This window comes from Lepisosteus platostomus, chromosome 3 (genome assembly GCF_059453375.1).
Source record: "Lepisosteus platostomus isolate fLepPlt1 chromosome 3, fLepPlt1.hap1, whole genome shotgun sequence".
In the NCBI taxonomy this organism is placed as follows: domain Eukaryota; kingdom Metazoa; phylum Chordata; class Actinopteri; order Semionotiformes; family Lepisosteidae; genus Lepisosteus; species Lepisosteus platostomus.
In genome coordinates, this window is record NC_142613.1 from 25,651,474 (window position 1) to 25,670,755 (window position 19,282).

Genomic DNA, 19,282 nt, shown 5'->3' on the forward strand with positions numbered 1-19,282 from the left:
AGTGAGGTTTTATTTAATCTCTGACCAAGGGAAACGTTTCATTTTTTCAAAGAAATGTTTGTTTAAAAAAAAGTCATGGTGTCACAGTGGGAATCACAGACCGTGTGACATGGGAGTCAGGAACCTAACCCACAGCGCCACCGGCAAGGTCACATGCAGAGTGCTGAAAAAGCACTACAGAAACATTACCAACAGACAATGTACAGCGTGTACTATTCTTGTGTTGCGGCACATGAATTATATCGTTATTAATTTCTTTAGATACGCGATTCCATATTATATTCCCTTTTAATCAAATTCTAAAAGTATGCTTGTTGACTCCGGTATCTCGTTAGTTAAAGACTTCTATGCTTAAAATGTTTAGGGAGAAATGGAATACTGGTGTGTGTTTTTTCTTTAAAGTACCGAGACCAGCCATATACTGTATGTTTATGTTCCAAAATTAATATCGTTTATGGCCTTCGAACGCGTTACAGTATGCTCCTATTCTTTTTATGCTCAGCTACTAAGATTTCCCTTCAGTGGTAAAATTCCACATAAATATTCAATACTACAACGGGCACAGTAAAGACGTTTACTGTAAATCTTTCTAAGACAGACCAACGGACCACTAGTGCCCCTGTCGGTCAACCAATCACGTACCGCGGTACCGCGCGTCATCGTGCGTCACAATGCACGACGCCGTAGCCAATTACCTCCGGTACGGGTCTGTACCGCGCACTTTGAATGGCTGCATCTGTACATAGATTTAGAAATTTAGATCCTTAAATTAATATCATGATTAATTTATTTAGATACATGCTTACATATTCTCGATTATAAAACAGATAATTCCGGTCCTGGAATCTGACTGGCTGACACCCTTCTGAAGTGGTACCATAATCTTTTGTATACGGACGCCCCTGAAATTTGACTTGTTACTGTGTGATACATTTTAAAGATGTAGATAAAAAAGCTTGGATTCTCATGTGTCTGGTACAAGTATCTTTTAAAACAGTCTTTGTTGTGCTCTTGAGGATCCTTGTGATATTTTGAGCTCTGGTTGAATGATAAGTGTCGCAGTTTAAATAATTTTCGTTGTTAGAAATTATGAAACGCTCTGTTAAAAGCAAGGGAGTTTTTATGTCTGTTATACTAAAAGAAAATGCCCGACGAACTAGGGATTGGCCAGTTTTTCAGTGCTTGTACAATCGATGGAAATGTTCAAACAAATGTGATAAAGAAATAAACAAAAAAAGTAATTTATTCCTTTATCATACTGGCTAGCTAATGTCCCGTCCTTGTTAGTTAGATCAATGAAATGCTGTGTTGTTACTTTTTGTCGATGAAAAAATAGTTTTTTTTTTAAATAAAATGACGGTTACAAATAATGTGGACCAGCGTAATACTTTGAGTTTACAGCTTGTCCAAGGGCATTCATTATTAATAATATGAGTAATATCTTCGGTAAAGGCTTTGATGCATAAAATATTTCTGCTTAATTAAAATATTTATGATAAAGGTAGGTTGTGTACTTTTGCCCAACTGAGCAATCTTGCTTTCATAAAATATACCAACTTTTTAATGACTGATAATTAACAAGCTGTAATACACAGTATAAATTTAAAAGCTCAAATGCTGTACATGAGAGGTTACGTTTTATTGGCTCCTCCTGGCGGTTTTACAAATCTATGAATTGGCTTCATTATTCTGCTCTCCTCCCCACTGATAGCTGATGTGTGGTGAGCGTTCTGGCGCATTTTGATGTGACACGCCCACCGGGGTATACCGGGAAATACCCCACCCATTTTGAATGGCTGCATCTGTATATTCCATACACCATAGACACATAACAGCTCTACTCACATTGAGTTTTATTCAATTTAAGAAATGTAACCTAAATTTTGTCATTTTTGTGTGTTTGTGAATTCTTGTGATTTTTGTGATTCTTGTGATTTTTGTGATTCTTGTGAGCTCGCAGAAAAAGACATTTCATTGCCAGCAACTACTGCTGCACGCCGTATTGTTGTGCATTTGATAAATAAACTTTGATTTGATTTGATTTGATGTGCAAAAAAATAAAGCAAAGACAGGGATCAATCAGCCATGCTTATCAAAAGAACTAGCATTATGTAGGAGCAACAACTGAGTCATACTCTTTATCAGCAAAACTAAGTAATGTTTAATTATGAATCAAGGTTTTGTGTAGACAACCCAGATGATTAGTGAGTGTGTCACAGTGTTATGTACAACAGATGAATCAATAGGGAAATCCAAGTTTGGCAGTCTGAGCAGGAATGCCCAGTTACTTCAACTGAAGTCCTACACTGTCTAATAGCAACCAGACTGAGCAAATTTGCAATGATCAAGTCTTGGAACATCAACTATTGCTTTTGCTAACTCGCCCGGGTGTGACAACATTCCAATAGGAAATGTTCTATTGGAATGTTGGAGGAAAGCATAGGAGTCATGCTGTTAACTTACTAGACTTGAGCCACATAAAACATTTGGGGTATAAGCTGGGATGTGGCATCTAGGTCTCTGAGACCATCAAAAAGGCACATGTTTATTCATGCTCAATAACAGGAATGGGGCAGAATCACAGTATCCATAGCATAGCATCTGCCACCTGTACTAAATCAATTGTTGCAGATGCACAGATTCCATTTGCTTCCAATCTGTGGCCCCACATGTTACTTGCCTGCAACTTTCCTATCAGGCCCTTTATTGGTGACAAATCTAAATCTGCATTATTTGTTGCTTACATTTCTTCTTATGCTCTCTCAAAGTTTCTCAAAGATGAAAAAAGGTTAAAACCTTTTTCTCTAATTGTGTTTTATATTGTGTATTCTTTTTATTTATTGTTGTTCTCATTCTGTAAAGTGCTAAAGGAAGCCACCTTTAAAGGCACTATATAAAATAAAGTTTTTTTATTATGATATTATATCTGTGTTAGACATCTGGGCTTGGACTTCTTTCGATGTGCAAGTACAACAACATTTAATAACTGAAAGGCATACATATACTCCAATTATACAACCCAATAAGAGCAATAATCCCTGCAATATGGAGGCACCTAGATTTCCTAATGCACCACTGACACAGCCCCATAGGGTCCATCCTGGGGTTTCGTGTAGCTTGGCAGCTTCCTTGCCAATGTGTTCAGTAAGATCAGAGATTTCTTCTGAGCTGGGGTGCAGGTCCCCCCTTTTGCAGCTAACAAAGTCGAGGGCCATCCGATTTTGGAGAACCATGGTTCGCATTGCTACTAGCTCAGCAGTTTATCGAGGGCTTCAAAGTGTCATTGCTGACACGTTCCAGGATGCTCGCGAGGAGCCGAATTTCCTTCATGCCCCTGCCAACCCCGAGATAGCTCTTTTGTTTTGATTAACATAGTGCTCAAAAAGGAGAACAGTAGAATGCTACATTGCTGGGGTAATGTATCCTATTTAGCATGACCCTGCCCAGTCAGGTGGAAGCCAGGGATATGCTCCTTCCCAACAAATGAAATAAGTCCCATTGTAAGTTCGCATTCCAGAGGACTTGAATGTACAACCTCTGCTGAAGTACTGGGTGGCATAAAAAAATGAGGAAGCATCGGTGCGGTTGAGTTTCTTCATGGTAATATTCTGATAACAACTAATGGTATAATTGCAGGAACTATTACCCATATAGACAGTGCCATTGTTAGCATAACAGAGAAGCCCTTCAGCTTTGTAAGCCAATTTCAAGCTCCGAACATCATTAGTTCTTCATGTGACATTATAGGGAGGTTTATGACATCCACCGAAAGTGACATTAGTACTGTACACAGAATACTTGCAGCCACTGGGATACCATATATTTGATTTCTCATCAGGTTGTCAGTTAACTGTTTTCCAGTTGCCAAACATATCATCGCAAGAAAAGGGAACTGGTGCCATGGGGATACTTGCTCCAGAATTATGTGGGACGTGGGAACAAACCCAGCATCCTGATTTATTCAATGATTTTGCACACTGGTGTGATAATTTAAGGAAAGAGTTACCCTCCCACCCCTGTGCAACACTTCCTAGACCACACATAAAGCTTAGAAACAACATTTTCGAATAAACAGCAGATCCTGTCCAGAGTCTATAACTCAAATTCCATTCGTCTTCTTCTGGGCCACTATTCCGGGCCCACATTGGTTGTGGTGGCACAGAACTTTCAACTTCTTCTGGGCCCTTTTTAGAGACCTGCGATGATTCTGGCGGGTCCGTCTCATCGAGGTCAGGTGCAACACTGAGTTTGCAGTAGGACGCGTGGATCCATGTGGGTCTGCCTTGACACTTTATGGCAGTGTCAATCAGGTTCTTTTTCCTGGGCTGCACATACCTGAGACTGGATACACTTCACATTCTTGATTAGGTTCTGACAGAAGGAAAGCAACATATCATCCATGAAGTGGATGCCCATCTCCACCATATTCAGAGCGGGTGAGAAAGGGGCTTTCATGGGGAGACCCATGAGAATTTAATGAGGGCCTTAGTCCTGTTTTCCTGTTGGGTGTATAACGCATACTCATGAGAACCAGTGGCAATGAATCTGGCCATTTTCAACCACATTTCAGTACATACAGTATCTTAGCGAGCTTGTTCTTCAATATTCCATTCTGCCTTTCTACCAGTCCTACTAATCTACCAGTGTAAGGACAGTGAAGATTCTGTTCAATCTTTAGGGCAAGGTACAGTTCCTTCAGGATCTCAGGAAAATGAGTTCCCCTGTCACTGTTAACGCTAGCAGGAATCCCAAATCTGCAAACAAAGTCTTTCATCTGGATTTCACCACAGTTTTTGCATCAACCTTTCTGCAGGGGAATGCTTCTACTCATTTTGTAAAAGAATCCATTATTACTAAGACATACTCATATCCACAACATTTAGTCATATGTACAAAATAAATTTAAACATTTACAAACAGTCCCCAAGGGGGAGGGTGTGCTGCTTGAAAAGTTTTCAGAGGTTTTCCCACATTATGCTGCTGACAGGTTTCACATCTTTTACAGGTTTGTGCAGCAATTGAAGCAAAAGTAGGGGCAAACCATTCTTTTTGTTTGTATTGCAGTAACCATCCCCCCCTTTTCTCACATGTGCTAGCCCATGGGACATGCGAGCAAGACAGGTCAATAGGGCTCTAGGTGCTACCAGGCGGCCGTTCTGAGAACGCCAGAGTTTGTCAGGATGCAAGGAACAACCAGGAGTCTTTATGTCATCCGCAGCTTCCTTTAGAAGAGGCACATCTGCATGGCCATTAGCATTTGTTTTACAATTTCTCAATTTTGCTCCTGTCATCCTTAACAATGGTGGGCTATATTTGCCAATTCTTCCAGATCTTTATTTCACCAACCTACACAGATGGTTTTCAATGGTTTTGTACGGCAGTTCACGTTACCTCTTGGTTGATGAATACCTGAATGTAAGTCAAAGAGTTTGGCCATTCTTTCCATACTATCAGCAGGGCTTTCTCCTTTATTTTGTGTGCGATTATGAATCGGTCTCTTTGAGGCATACCGTACTTATAGCCTCTAGATCCGCACTTGTTTTGGGGTTCTGCACTGGCCAATTGGCAGCAGTTTAGACAAGTTGTCTCATTTCTGAAGGTGTAACAACTCGGAATAGTTTATTTAGATCAGACCAGTTTGGATTATAACATTCTGTGACCGTAGAAAATCCTCTTTGAACTTTTCAGGTTCTTCCTATCAAGAAATTCTTTAACAATATTTTTTAAATCACCGGGTGTCTGCAGCACGTGGCGTGTGTGAAAGTACCGTTCAAGCTGGGTTGGTATATGGGCTCTCACTCTTATATACAGTATCTAGTAAGCTGAGGTCCCTTTCGGGGGGAGGATGAGTTGATTGTCCCCCCCCCATTTTTAATTCAGTATGATCTTACCATGTTGTGTGAGGTAACAGCTCATAGGTGAGTGCTTTTCACTTGGAAAACCTGTGCATTACAGCACTCATGCAACTACAGGTGTCTGTTAAAAGGTGTCTCTGATCTAAATGCCTCTCAGAGTCTTTATAGAGGACTTACAATTCACTGTTCACAGGTAAGGAATGAGAACACGAGCAACCCTTCTACTGGATCAGTAATTCACCATCCCCAGAACGCCAGCATTACTGTTTTTGGCCCAGGGTGGCCTTACGCACTGGGCTCCAGTCAGAGCTATTTTTGGCTCCCAAGGTCCTTTAAACCCTGTTACCAAGTGATTTGCTCTTTTATTATGAGGTGTGTTTTATGTTTGGGTGGTGGTGTGTGTGTGTGTGTGTGTTCGCGAACAAGAAAATATCACACAGAATCTACTTCCCACTTTCATTCACATCACACGTTCCTTTTTCTTATTTTCCACAATATTCCTTCCTCATCTACTCTTTCAATCGACATAACTCTGCGTTTCTTCTATCTACTTACTTAACCTTTCCCTTGTGCACAATTTAAATCACATATTCCAAATTTCCCATACTGCAGTAATTGTCAATTTAACAATTTGCAATATCTTTATAACCAGGTAAACCCTAACCGGGTTTACAAACCAGAGCGCTAAATTACCAGGTGAGGGAATCTATTTAAACCTTCACAAAACCAGGTGAACTTTCCAGCGCTTCACAAACCAGTGCGCTAAATAACCAGACCAGATTTGTGTACACTATACCAGAGAAATCTGTAGACAATCTCAGATAAAGTTCGAATGGCATAAGCCCATCATGCAAGAACTCAGCCTTGGAAAGTCCCATCCAGACTCCAGATAGGGATTTTAAAAGGTCCCTTACCTTTTTCTTTTGGCACGCTTGGTGTCAAGAAGGTAGTTTCCCAGTCCGATCAGACTTACTGGTTTGGCGTTGCCATTCAGGTCACGGCACCATTAATTGTCGAAGAAAACTCAGTCTTCACTCAGGTTAGAAGATTGTCAAACAGAGATCTTTAATTCAATCAGCAGAAGGGGAGCATATCACAGAGAAAGTGTTTCCTCTAGCACTCAGTAAGATATGCTCCCTTGACTGAAGTTACACTTTAATTTTTATACCTTAAAAGTAGGCAAAACTTTAACATATCAAAGGAACACAAGGGAAAGGGGCAGTGTCAGAAGTCTTACAAACATAAACAAACAGGGCAGAAAGATGCCATTAGGCATCCTGCAATCTGTTTCATTTCTCTCTGGTTGAATACAAGGGTGTGAAGAATCACAGGCTTAAGTTGCAGAAAGACAGTGGCAAACAGAAAACCTTTCCTGCGCATAGTCGCAGTCTTCACCCTTCTCACATGATCTTCCACATAAGAAAACATGTAACCATCCAGCCTTAAATTGTCCAAGCAGTTTACAAGAAGGAAATAAATAGTTTTTCTAAAATGTCCTTCCAGTCTAATGGTCAATCACTGTACTAAAACAACTTGAATAGAGCCTTTCAGAATATGTCAGATTAGTAGAATGCATTGTACAGTTTGTGGCCTGCAACAGAAAATGATCAAGACAGAGAACCTGCTGGGATTCAGAAATTCACCAATACTAAAATGTATCTGGCTGAGGCGAAGTTTATTCAAAAGAAGACTTCCAAATCCTACAGGATCCACAGACTTTCTCAAGTCATCATTGCTTCTTAACCCACATATCGTCTTATGTACAATTGAATAAAATCTCATCCATGAATGAAAGTATTGAAAAACAATCTTTGCACAGACCGTATGCATAAGGATCACTGGAGCTGGCAACACACTCTGAGGTTTCTAAACTGACAAACCTCTAGTCTTAGAAAATGATATATCAATCTTAAACAATTATCAACATGAAAAAAAACTTCAAATGCAAGGTACATTACTTTGTATCTTAAAAACTATTTAACTGGCAAATGAAAATAATTTAGAACATGTGTAAAATAAAAGTGAACTTAAAGTGAATAACAGTGGATATGTTTACTTTATAAGTTCATATTTTTTTGCTTAAAACTGTAATTTATATTATGTGAGAAAACTTGGAAAATTTTCAAACCCTTGTCATACTGACCTTTAATGACTTGTAACCACATTTTATTTACTAACCACATTCTATTTCTAATGTCATGAACATGCTCTACAGTGGAATCCATGAACACTTTTTTTTTTCGCGGGGTTGTCAGAGATTAAATTAGTCTTGGGCAGACTGGAAGGCTAAGTCTGATTAAAAAAAATACACTGCATAATATGTCCACAAAGCTACATCAGTATATTTGCACTTACAGTAAAAGGATATTCAAAATGAAATCTGTATGGTACTATACATCTAGGCAGCTTCACATATCAATGCAATTCTTCATCTTAAAAATGCAAACACTTCCATGTTAAAGTGCCAAGAGAACATTTAAAGAACATGTCAATTAAAAACAACGTAGCAACAAAACCAGATGGAAGAACTAAGTAATGAGTTCCTGCTTGTTTTTCAGACCAATAGAATTACCTGGAGTATCTTATTTACAACCACCATTCTGTTAATCTCTGACATAAAATGTAGATTGTTTAAATCTAAAGTCAAAAGGAACAAAACTCAAATCAGTCATAAACATTCAATAACATGGGGAGTATATACATTTTGAAATTTAGTTTCTCTTATTAATTTTGTTTAAATGGACATTCTGTTTATCTAATCTAATGTCCAATGAACTTTTTTAATAAGCAGACAGCTGAAATTACTCCACTGTTGTATCTCTCTTTAAATCTGTCAGTGTATTAGCAAAAACAGTAAAAACAGCTGACAGCATTCTCAAATTAACAAATACAGTAAGTTGACCTTGCTTGATCTAGCAAGTTTTATATTAAAAATAGCCTTAACTCTGTTATAGAGTTCCTATAGTGTTCTCCATGGAACTGATAAATAAATCTAAGTGCACAATTTATACAGCAAAACCTTCATATTCATGTGTTCTACATTTGCAACTTCATCCATTTCTACTCTCAATATCAATGCATGCACAGTAATCATTAGATCTTTATGCAATACTTGCTAAAAATGCACCCTGTGCTTAGGTACAATGACATAGACTGCTCTACTTGCTTTACAGGACATAAAATGAAAATACATATATATTTCAGGATTCCAACATTTAAAATCCATAGCCAGTTAGCCACTAAGCAGCAATTTCCTAACAAACTCACAAGCATCCCATGCAGTGCTGTGCACATGCTCTACATATAAGAGCTCTCTTCCAGCACTCAACAGAGCAAGTATGCTAGAGAAATCTATTTAGCCAGCAGCAATTAAATCACACAGCCTGTCAAGCCACCAGTTCCTACCCCCTGCTTCCCAGTTTCATTCCTCTGAAAGCTGCCCCCAAAACAATCTCCAATTAGGTAACAAACAGCTGATTGCAGCAAGCCAGGCCCTTCATGTCTGCTTCCCCTGGCTATATGTGTCCTCAGGAGTCCAAAACAGTGTTGCTGCTAAGAATAAACCTGATTATACCTGTGATAACCACACTGGTACAAACACAAATAACACCTTTGTTTACAGATTGTCTGAGATCAGCAACAAACACTGGGAGGCCGACATCGATACATGTGTAATGGAACATTAAAAAACATTCAAGAAAATTCTTTTTTTTTTAATGTTAAAAAACACATACAAACACCAAACCTTTTTTTCATTCAAAAAAGAAACTGACCCTTTTTTACATATTACCACAATAAATGACTTTGTCCTTTCAAGATCTACATATCATTAAGAGCCTGCTCCCTTAGGGATACCTTTTTTTGCAGTTGAGAAATAAGTAGATTTTTTTACCTTTTACAGTGAGTATGTTAGGGACCAAACTCTTCTACTACATTTCAGCACAAATTTACAAATATGGTACAAGGTTTTGTTTGAATAAAATGAACATTCATCAAATAGTATTGTCAAACCAGGCTCACTGCCAATAGGAGGGCTACACAGAAAAGCATGCCAGATTCCATAATGTTTGCTCCCTGACAGACAAAACAAGACAATTCCAGCACACTAGCTCTACTTGTCTGACATAATGAGAAGAAAAACAAAACAAAGCATTAAAATCAGATTGTACAAGACACCTGCTGAAGCAAACACAAGAGCAGTGCTTCACAAAAGGTTGTTTTCAGGCCTTTACACTGTTACAGTGCCAGCAATAAATTCCTAGTTGATCTACATGCATGAAAGAGCATATTCAGAGACCAGAAATTAATCTACCACTGTGTGCATTCCAAGTGGCCAAGCTTGCACCCCATTTGTCAATTTGCCATTAAGAACGAAAATGTTTTCTTTGTTATGTTGTTAAGAAATAATAGTTTTACAAGTATTGTTCTGTTGCTCCCACATCCTGTATACAAAATACAAACACACAACCACGTTCCTTCTCATTTTAAGAAACTCATTTTTGCTTTAATCAAGATTCATGTGAAAAGGTTAGAAATGAAATTCAAATAAGATGTTTTGCTAACATGAAAACAATTATTCTGAACAGTTTCTCCTGGAATGTGGAAACCACATAATTGAGCTAATTTGATACTCTGTTTATAACCCCTTGATTTACCTTATGAACAGGCTGCAATTACACAGTGAGGATTTTAAACAGAGGTAAGCAGGGGAAAAAAACAAGTTTCTTTTCATTTCTGGGCGATCACCTACTGTTGTACCCAGAACAAAGAGCTAACCAAACCAGCAACTTTAACAAAGATGTAACATGAAAGAGGCACTTACCTTCAATTCTCTTTAGTGCAGACTGGCATATCTCCTGACTTGGAAATTCAAACGGATTAGTACAGGTCCGAATGCTGTCACACTCGCATTTCCCATTAATTATGTTGCAGCCCATTATCAGATTCTCATTGCAAGGTTCAAATCCAAGTAGCTGATCATCATCCCAGTTTTCTTCTGACAGAAAAGAGAAAGAATTATTAAGTATTTTGACTTTTTACATCTGGTGTACTTTAAAGTTTGAATGATATATGAAAGAAATATATAAAGATTGTCTCATTGTAAGACTTACATAGCACTTAGAATGAACAACTTCCATTCTAAACTTCTGTTACAAATTATTGCATGCACAACTTTTGTATCAATCAGTTTCAATCTTGAACTTTCTGTTGAACGATCTATGATGTCTATTGCTTTGGATCAGACTTTGCATTTTAAATAATATTTTCTGCAAATTCTTTTGAATACAAAAACCTTAAGCTACAGTAGTATATAGTAGGCTGAAATACAGTACTATTTCAAAAAGCTGTAAGTCTAGCTAAAATCTATCGAGTTTATTTTGCCCTGCTGTGTGCACTGTAGAGCAAATTTTAAATATATATACAGATGCAGACATTCAAAATGCGCGGGCGATACCGCATTATTTGCGGTGCGTTTTACGCAGTCTACCGCGAGTTACCGGTAAATACCGCTAGTTACCATAAATTCTCCTATAATTCACCATGCCTTTCACATGCTCATAAAAGAGATTGATTTAGGAACATAAACATATTACCGTATGCAAACTGTACTGTATACAGTATGTATATGTATATTTAATGTCTTAACTGTGCCCATTTAAGTATTGAATATGTATATGGAATTTTACCACTGAAGGAAAATCTGAGCATAAAAAGAACAGGAGCATACTGTAATGCGTGTGAAGGCCATAAACGATATTAATTTTGGAACTTAAACATACAGTATATGGCTGGTCTCGGTACTTTAAAGAAAACATACAGACCAGTATTCCATTTCTCCCTAAACATTTTAAGCATCGAATACTTTTAGAATTTGATAAAAAGGAAATATAATATGGAATCGCGTATCTAAAGAAATTAATAACGATATAATTATATTCATGTTGCAAAAAAACTGCAACGGACATAAAAACTCCCGTGCTTTTAACAGAGCGTTCCATAATTTCTAACTACGAAAATTATTTAAACTGCGACACTTATCATTCAACTAGAGTTCGAAATATCACAGGGATCCCCAAGAGCACAGCAAAGACTGTATTAAAAGAATCACGTATCTCAAGAAATTAATAAGATATAATTATATTCGTGTACTGCGACAGGGCTGTGAAGGGCTGTTTCACCTCTCTCTTCATGTGACTCTATTCAAAAGCCATTTAGCAAAGAGGGGATGAGAAGAGTGACAAACTAGTATACTTTAGATCTTTTTTTCTGAACCTGGGAAAATCTGATCATGTTTCTCTATAACAATAATAAAAAACATTGCCACACCCGGACTGTTAAACCAACGCATTAGCACGTCAAAGCCCATTGAGGAGCCGGGCGCAATAATTGTTTTGTCCCTTGATTTACTGATCTGCATTAATTACAGAAATCGAGTTCCTGCTCTTTGTAGACGACCTGGTCCTGCTGTCGCCCACAGAACAGAGGCTGCGGCAGAACCTGGCACTGCTGGAGCAGCACTGTCAGACCTGAGCGCTGACAGTCAATCTGGACAAGACCAGAGTTATGGTTTTCCAGAAAAAAAGCCAGACCTCCCTTAGTCTTCCTGAAATTGTCGGATTATGAGTGAATAAAAGCATCTTATTAAAAACACGTTTGCGTTTGTTTGGGAACTATATTATGTATTTTTCATATGTAAGATATAATGATGTGTTCCCGCTTACACATCCCACGATTTTAAAAGCTAGAAAAACAGGTTTCGATTCACATTATCTGGCGAGCCTTGTTTGGTCAAAGGACAGCACAAAACAAACAGACAATACACAGGGGGGGAGGGCGAGAGAGAGAGAGTTTTTTACCCTCTGTCAAAAAAAACCAAATCACCTAGGACAGAGACTCTGGGGGGATCATTGTGTGGTACAGAACGGAGCTCAGTCAGTCCAAACAAGTTCAGTTGTAAAGAGAGAAAAGTCAACAATTGATTTAAGGACGATCTGTCAAAGTGCAATGAAATACAATACTGTTGTTGTTGCTGTTATTGTTGTTTTTATCCTGTAAAGCGTTTTGAGAAGCCACCTTTAAATGCGATATATAAAAGCGCTGATTCTTATGGAATGTGTTCCGCCGGGGATTCAAAAAAACTGCAACGGACATAAAAATTTTTAACAGAGTGTTTCATAATTTCCAACTACGAAATTTATTTAAACTGCGACACTTATCATTCAACCAGAGCTTGAAATATCACAAGGATCCTCTAGAGCACAGCAAAGACTGTATTAAAAGTATACTAGTGACAAACTAGTATACGTTAGATATTTTTTTCTGAACCGGGGAAAATCTGATCATGTTTCTCTATAACAATAATAAAAACATTATTTTACATATCACCTTTATGTGATATCACCTTAAGGACAGCACATACAAGGGTTAATTGCACAATGGACCGCGCAAAGGAATGTAAAATAGTCTTCTTTAGGTGTGAGGGCAGGAGTGGATCGCAGAAGGGATAATCAGCAAATTAGGAAAACAAAGAACAGGACAGGTGAGACGTTTATCCAGCTGTAATACAGTTTAAAATAATTGCAAAATGCAATTTAGAGCTTTCTGGCAAGAGGAGACACCCAAATTAATAATGTAACATGCCACTGTTTGTGTATGAACTGGTGTGTATTTTTTCTTTAAAGTACCAAGACCAGCCATATACTGTATATTTATGTTCCAAAATTAATATCGTTTATGGCCTTCACACGCGTTACAGTATGCTCCTATTCTTTTTATGCTCAGCTACTAAGATTTCCCTTCAGTGGTAAAATTCCATATAAATATTCAATACTACAACGGGCACAGTAAAGACGTTTACTGTAAATCTTTCTATGACAGACCAACAGACCACCAGTGCCCCTGTCGGTCAACCAATCACGTACCGCGGTACCGCGCATCATCGTGCGTCACAATGCGCGACACCGTAGCCAATTACCTCCGGTACGTGTCTGTACCGCGCACTTTGAATGGCTGCATCTGTATATATGAAAGCTAATAAATGGAAATACATTGTATGAAGATTGTGGCCACTGGGCTTGCTTTGGAATGAACACAGTTCATAAAATACAGCTGTTCATTTTTTTATATTCTCATCTATTCATTTTTTTGTCATAGAAATATCTTGTAGAAAATCTGAAGAATGTGAAATCCTCAAAAACAGGGTATTAAAGGACATACTGAACACGGATGGTCACATGCCACAGCTAGTAATAAAGAACCATGCAGATGCATTGAAACAGCAATGCTGAAGTGAAGTGATTGCTTATTCTAACAACAATCTTGATCAAGTTCTAGATCAGGGGTAACTTGACAAAAAAAATGTTCACTGGAAAGAGTATTGTATTCAGGAAACCACTGACCTAGTAGTGATAAACGTTTTACACTTAAAAGTTTAAATTGCAAGATCACTGTATGGGCTAAAGCTAGCTTTTAAGAACACTAATCAGTTGATAAAACTACTAAGGATTAAGTCTCACTGCAGTTTCAATAAACATTACCCCCCTTTGTTTCAGACCCTCAGAACTGTTTATGGCTTTCACAGTTTTCAGCACCAGAGAATATGTAATATGTAATAGGCAAGTCCAGGACTACATTTCAAAATGTGAAAAACGTGAAAACTGTCAAAGTCTCTATTACATTACAAGTCTACTAGTTATTTTTAAATAAAAACAGGACTGTTGTCATATACCACCATTATATTCATCGCTGAGGAAATCAACTACATGGTATACAATAAACATTTTAAGGTAAGTGTAAGTGTGGATTCCCATTATTATATTTAAGTTTGTATTAATTATTATTGGGGGGCGGTGCATGCTAAAACTCTCCTGAACGTTTACAGGTTTGTACGCTTTTCCAGTCCATTATTTTTTCCTAAAATCTGATTTACATGTTTAGTTTGCATTCAACACTATTTTCCAAAATTGTTAAACCATTAACCTGAATGATTTACTAGCTTAATGAAAACAGCTTAGCTGCAAAATGTTTGAAAGGATCACGCATTTGATCCACCGTATTTGTTATACAAGTCCTTGAGGGACGAGGTGAAATACAGGAGCTGATGCGCAAGCAAGAGGCATAGCAGGCGTTCCAGTGAAAAACCAGCAAGGCTCGATGGAACCACTGGTCTGGCACCACGTCCAAAAACTGCATGGAATCCGTTAGCAATACCCAAAAGAAATAGAAAACCCACATGCTGTAAATCCATTAACTACACCTCTCTAAGCTAACAACTGGAACTACAGGAAACAATATAGGTTTAATAATAACGTCAATAAAAACTAAATATATTCAGAACGATAGTGTGTTCAAACAACCGTTCACTGATAATCATGGATGCATTTGACTAAGAACATTTCCCTTTTAGAGCTGAATACACCTCGTCTGTTTCTTCTATGTTGTGGTTTTGTAACTGTTCTGCATAGTGATGGTGAACAAATGTGAAAAAAACATCGAACAGAGATTCACATCCCATTTTATTCTAATGTCTAAAAACACGAAAATAAACATGGAAAAGCAGTCCCAAGTTTATACACGGTTTAAGTTTTCGGTTTTAGCAATTGAGAGAGGATACGAGAGACATCCATACCTTCGCAAACCCCGACTTCGTACTGCGTGATGGAACCGCCGTTCATAGGGGGTCTGATCACGCACCGAAGACCCCTGTCGCACGTCCCGTACAGTCCATACACACCTCCGCAGCTCTCGTTCTTTTGCTTTGCACACACTGAGCAACAGCCACAGATCCCTAGAACCACAGCGCCGGAGCAGTGCTTAGGCTCCTCGCATTTTGACTCGTCACAAGGCAGGCACAACAGAGCCTGGCTGCTTTTAGCAATCAAGATCATAAGTTGGACGATCAGCATACATTTCGCAACAAGGTATATCCTTGAAGAGGCCATTTGTAATTACGTATCCGCACTGAAAACAATCACCTCCACGACAGAAAAAAATATTTTAAAAAGTATACGGCTTCAGTATGATACTAGCTATCATATGCGTTTCGTTTTCGTAAAATTTTATTAAGAGAAAATGTTTTGTTAAGATATAAATCTTGAAAGATGAGTTTCAGAAAAACGAAGCAGTGGCTACCACCCCACAACAGAAATACAGTCCATAATTTATGCAGCATATGAAAAGTTTGTTCCTGGTTTTCCCTACCACGGAAAACTTTTTTTTTCTGTAGTCATGTATCCGTTTGTTTTTCTCGCTGCTTACAAGGACATTCCTTTCCTGTTCAATGCACCAGTTCCTCAAGCAACGAGCATTCTTTTTCCTCAAAGTATGAACAATGGTATAATTTGGTATTGGTATGACTTCAGTAAACCTGTTAAAATAAAGGCTCTTCAGTCACACATTTGATGTGCTCCCTTTCATGTTTATCGCTCTCTAGCGCTCCACTTGCTTCTCTCTCAGTTCAGTCCCACATTGTGACCTCATAACGGAACCACTCCCATTTTACATTGCCTTGCTTCATTGGGCAGTTCTATTCCAGATATGGAACACGGGAAATGTGGACATACTGTATAAGCAGAGTATAAAGGCAACATTACAATGCTTATTAAATTGCCGTGATTGCAGGTATGGAATTCTGGGTCATGGTTTCGCAGCAACTGTTCATTTTATGCTTTAAACTAGCTTAGCTTTATTTAAATTTGCTTTATGACTGAAAATAGTTTCCAAAGCCGTTATTTTTGCTTGATCACAACAAATGGTTGATGCGATTATTTTCGGTACCTTGGCTTTCTTGCAAGCGAAGAAAAATTCGATTGTTCTTTCAACGACTCCATCGTCTAGTATTCTATTAAATGTGAAAATAGTCATTTCTACGTAAGAAACAATTAAAGATAATATGAAAGCGTTTGATTTAAAAAAAACGGTTTTAAGCGAGAAAAGGGACTTGCTGTTTTCTATATGATAGCGAACTTAATATCCTTCACCTGAAATAATATTCTGGTGAAATAGAAATAATCGCCACTGTGATGATAATTAAAAGCAATATTGTTACCTGTATTTCACTTATCTGTCTGCATGTTCTGTGAGAGTCTCCCTTCTGCCTACAGTACATCGTCTTTGTCATAAATATATTTGAATCGATCAGAGGTTCTGCTATGAAAGAGATATGAAAGTAAAACAAGTCACTTATTTTAGCACACAATACTTATGCTTAACTAGTTTAATTTAATTCTTTTTACAAAATTGTACTTTATTTAATTAGAAATAGTATCGATTTATATTCCTAATTTATATAGTTTAAGGCCAGCACCAAGAGATATTATTTAAAATAATCCTATTAGCCATTCCATGGCGACATCTCGCATGTTGCCCTATAGGGTATGATCATACTAGGATTTCCAGGCACTTCATGATCACTGAAGTGAGTGCCAACTGCCACTAGGCAGTAATAGTTATAACAAGTTAACTTGGTCTTCTTTGGCAGTGGCACAATTGTGGTTTTCTTAAAGCACTCTGGTACAACTGACAGGGACAGAGAGAGGTTAAAAATGTTTGTACTGTATACACAGGAGAAAGCTGGTCTGCACAAGTTTTAAGGACACAAGGGGAGACACCATCTGGGACGGCTGCTTTACAGATTTTTACTCTCTTAAAGGCTCTACGCACCTCATGTTTAGAGAACTGTAATACAAAGTCCCCTGGTTCACTGCGAGCCTCGATCGCAGGCTCTGTGTTTTGGTATTAAGGAAAAAAAAGGAAATACAATGATTGTAATAATATTGAGACCAGTGAGCTCAATATTTGTTGGTAGCAATTACATCTGCAGTTCTTTTTGGGTAAGTCTTTGCCCACCAGCTTGGTTCACTTTTTGTTTTTGTTAGTCACTCAAGGACTCTTTCCACTCCTAATCTTCTGGCACTCCATTGTAGCTTTGGCCATGTGCTTTGTGTCACTTTTGGGCATGAGGCTGAATTTTCAGTTTTAGGTCTTTAGTAGACTAAAGTAGTTTTTCCTTTAATATTTGCCTGTAATTTGGTCTGTCCCTTTTCCCCTCAGTGGCTGCTGATTAAAAGCAGTTCCATAATATAATACTGCCATTATAATGCTTTATAGTAGGGATGATATTGACGGGGTGGTGCACTGAGTTGCCTGCACTATATGTAACATTTTACATTTAGATAAAAATGTTTTAATTTTTTTCACTGTCCACAAAATAAATTTAGCCGTAAGTTTGCAGTATCATATAGATATTTTGTTGCAGACTCCATGCAGATTTCAGATGTTTCTTTCGAAAACTGCAACCCCTTCAAAACTCTCCCTTGCAGGCCCATTTTGACTTATGGACATTCTCTAAAAACTCAACCATTGAAATCTGTAGCTTTTTTGAAGTTACAGAAGACCTCACTATGGCATCCCTAACCAGATTCCCCTTGATGTAGGCAGTGTCTGGGTATATCCAGGAGTCTTAGATGTACAGATGCAGCCATTCAAAATGAGCGGTAAAAACCCGCGGTACAGTAACCTACCCGCAGGGCACCGGAGGGCACCGCGGTAAGTGATTGGCTGGCCAAAATGACCGACAGGGGCACTATTGGTTGGTAGTGAAAAGATTTAATCATTTAATGTCTTTACTGTGCACATTTTAATCCACTTAGTTTTGAATATTTATATGGAATTTTACCACTAAAGGGAAATTTTAGTAGCTGAGCATAAAAAGAAGAGGAGCATAACACATCTGAAGGTCATAAACGATATTAATTTAGGAACATAAACATTACTGTATGTACATAAACTGTACTGTGTATGGCTGGTCTTGATAGTTTAAAGAAAAAATACACACCAGTCTTCCATTTCTCCCTAAACATTTTCAGCATGAAAGTTTTATGAAACGGTACCCAAATATGTGATTGCTGTATAGAATGAATTTTAATTTTTAAAAATTATTTAACACGAAAATTAAGCTGTTTACATCTTCCGCCTGAGAACAGTCACCCGTTGCTACCCAACGCAGAAACACAGCCACTAACTAGCAAAGAGAGGACATTAGCTAGCCAATATGATAAAGAAATAAATGATTATTTTGTTTATTTCTTTTGCACATTTATTTGAACATTTCCATCGATTGTACAAGCACTTGGAAACTTGGATATAATGCCAGCGAACTCTTGTTTTTATGTCCACTATAACTACGCTGGGCAAACGTTCCGAGGTCAAATTCTTCCAGCACGGGGGTACCTTTAAAGCGGAGATGACGGCACCGAAATTTTTTGGCGCGCCTTCTCTTTAAAGCCCTGGCCAAATATGAAGACAGTACGTACAGTTATAATTCAAACGGAATTAAAAACTACACATCCCAGTTACCATGGTGGTGCTTGTGATCATTGCGTTTAACCAACGAAACAGGGCGAAAAATCAGTCACATGACTTTGGGG

The 19,282-nt window shown here is 38.1% G+C and overlaps 1 protein-coding gene across 11 annotated transcripts in view; it reads right to left on the reverse strand.

The window, feature by feature from the left end:
* Window positions 1–16,314, reverse strand: part of crim1 (cysteine rich transmembrane BMP regulator 1 (chordin-like)) — a 632,333-nt gene extending 616,019 nt beyond the window's left edge. For 10 of the 11 annotated variants that reach the window (XM_088625117.1, XM_088625112.1, XM_088625114.1 and 7 more), the window contains exons 1-2: window positions 15,484–16,314; window positions 10,678–10,851 (exon numbers count right to left, since the gene is read on the reverse strand). In XM_088625117.1, coding sequence (XP_088481243.1) covers window positions 10,678–10,851; window positions 15,484–15,796 — 487 coding nt within the window. In that variant the 5' untranslated portion in view covers window positions 15,797–16,314. The remainder of the gene's footprint in view (window positions 1–10,677; window positions 10,852–15,483) is intronic. The other variant, XM_088625109.1, reaches the window with a different exon arrangement.
* Between the last annotated feature and the right edge of the window lie 2,968 nt (window positions 16,315–19,282).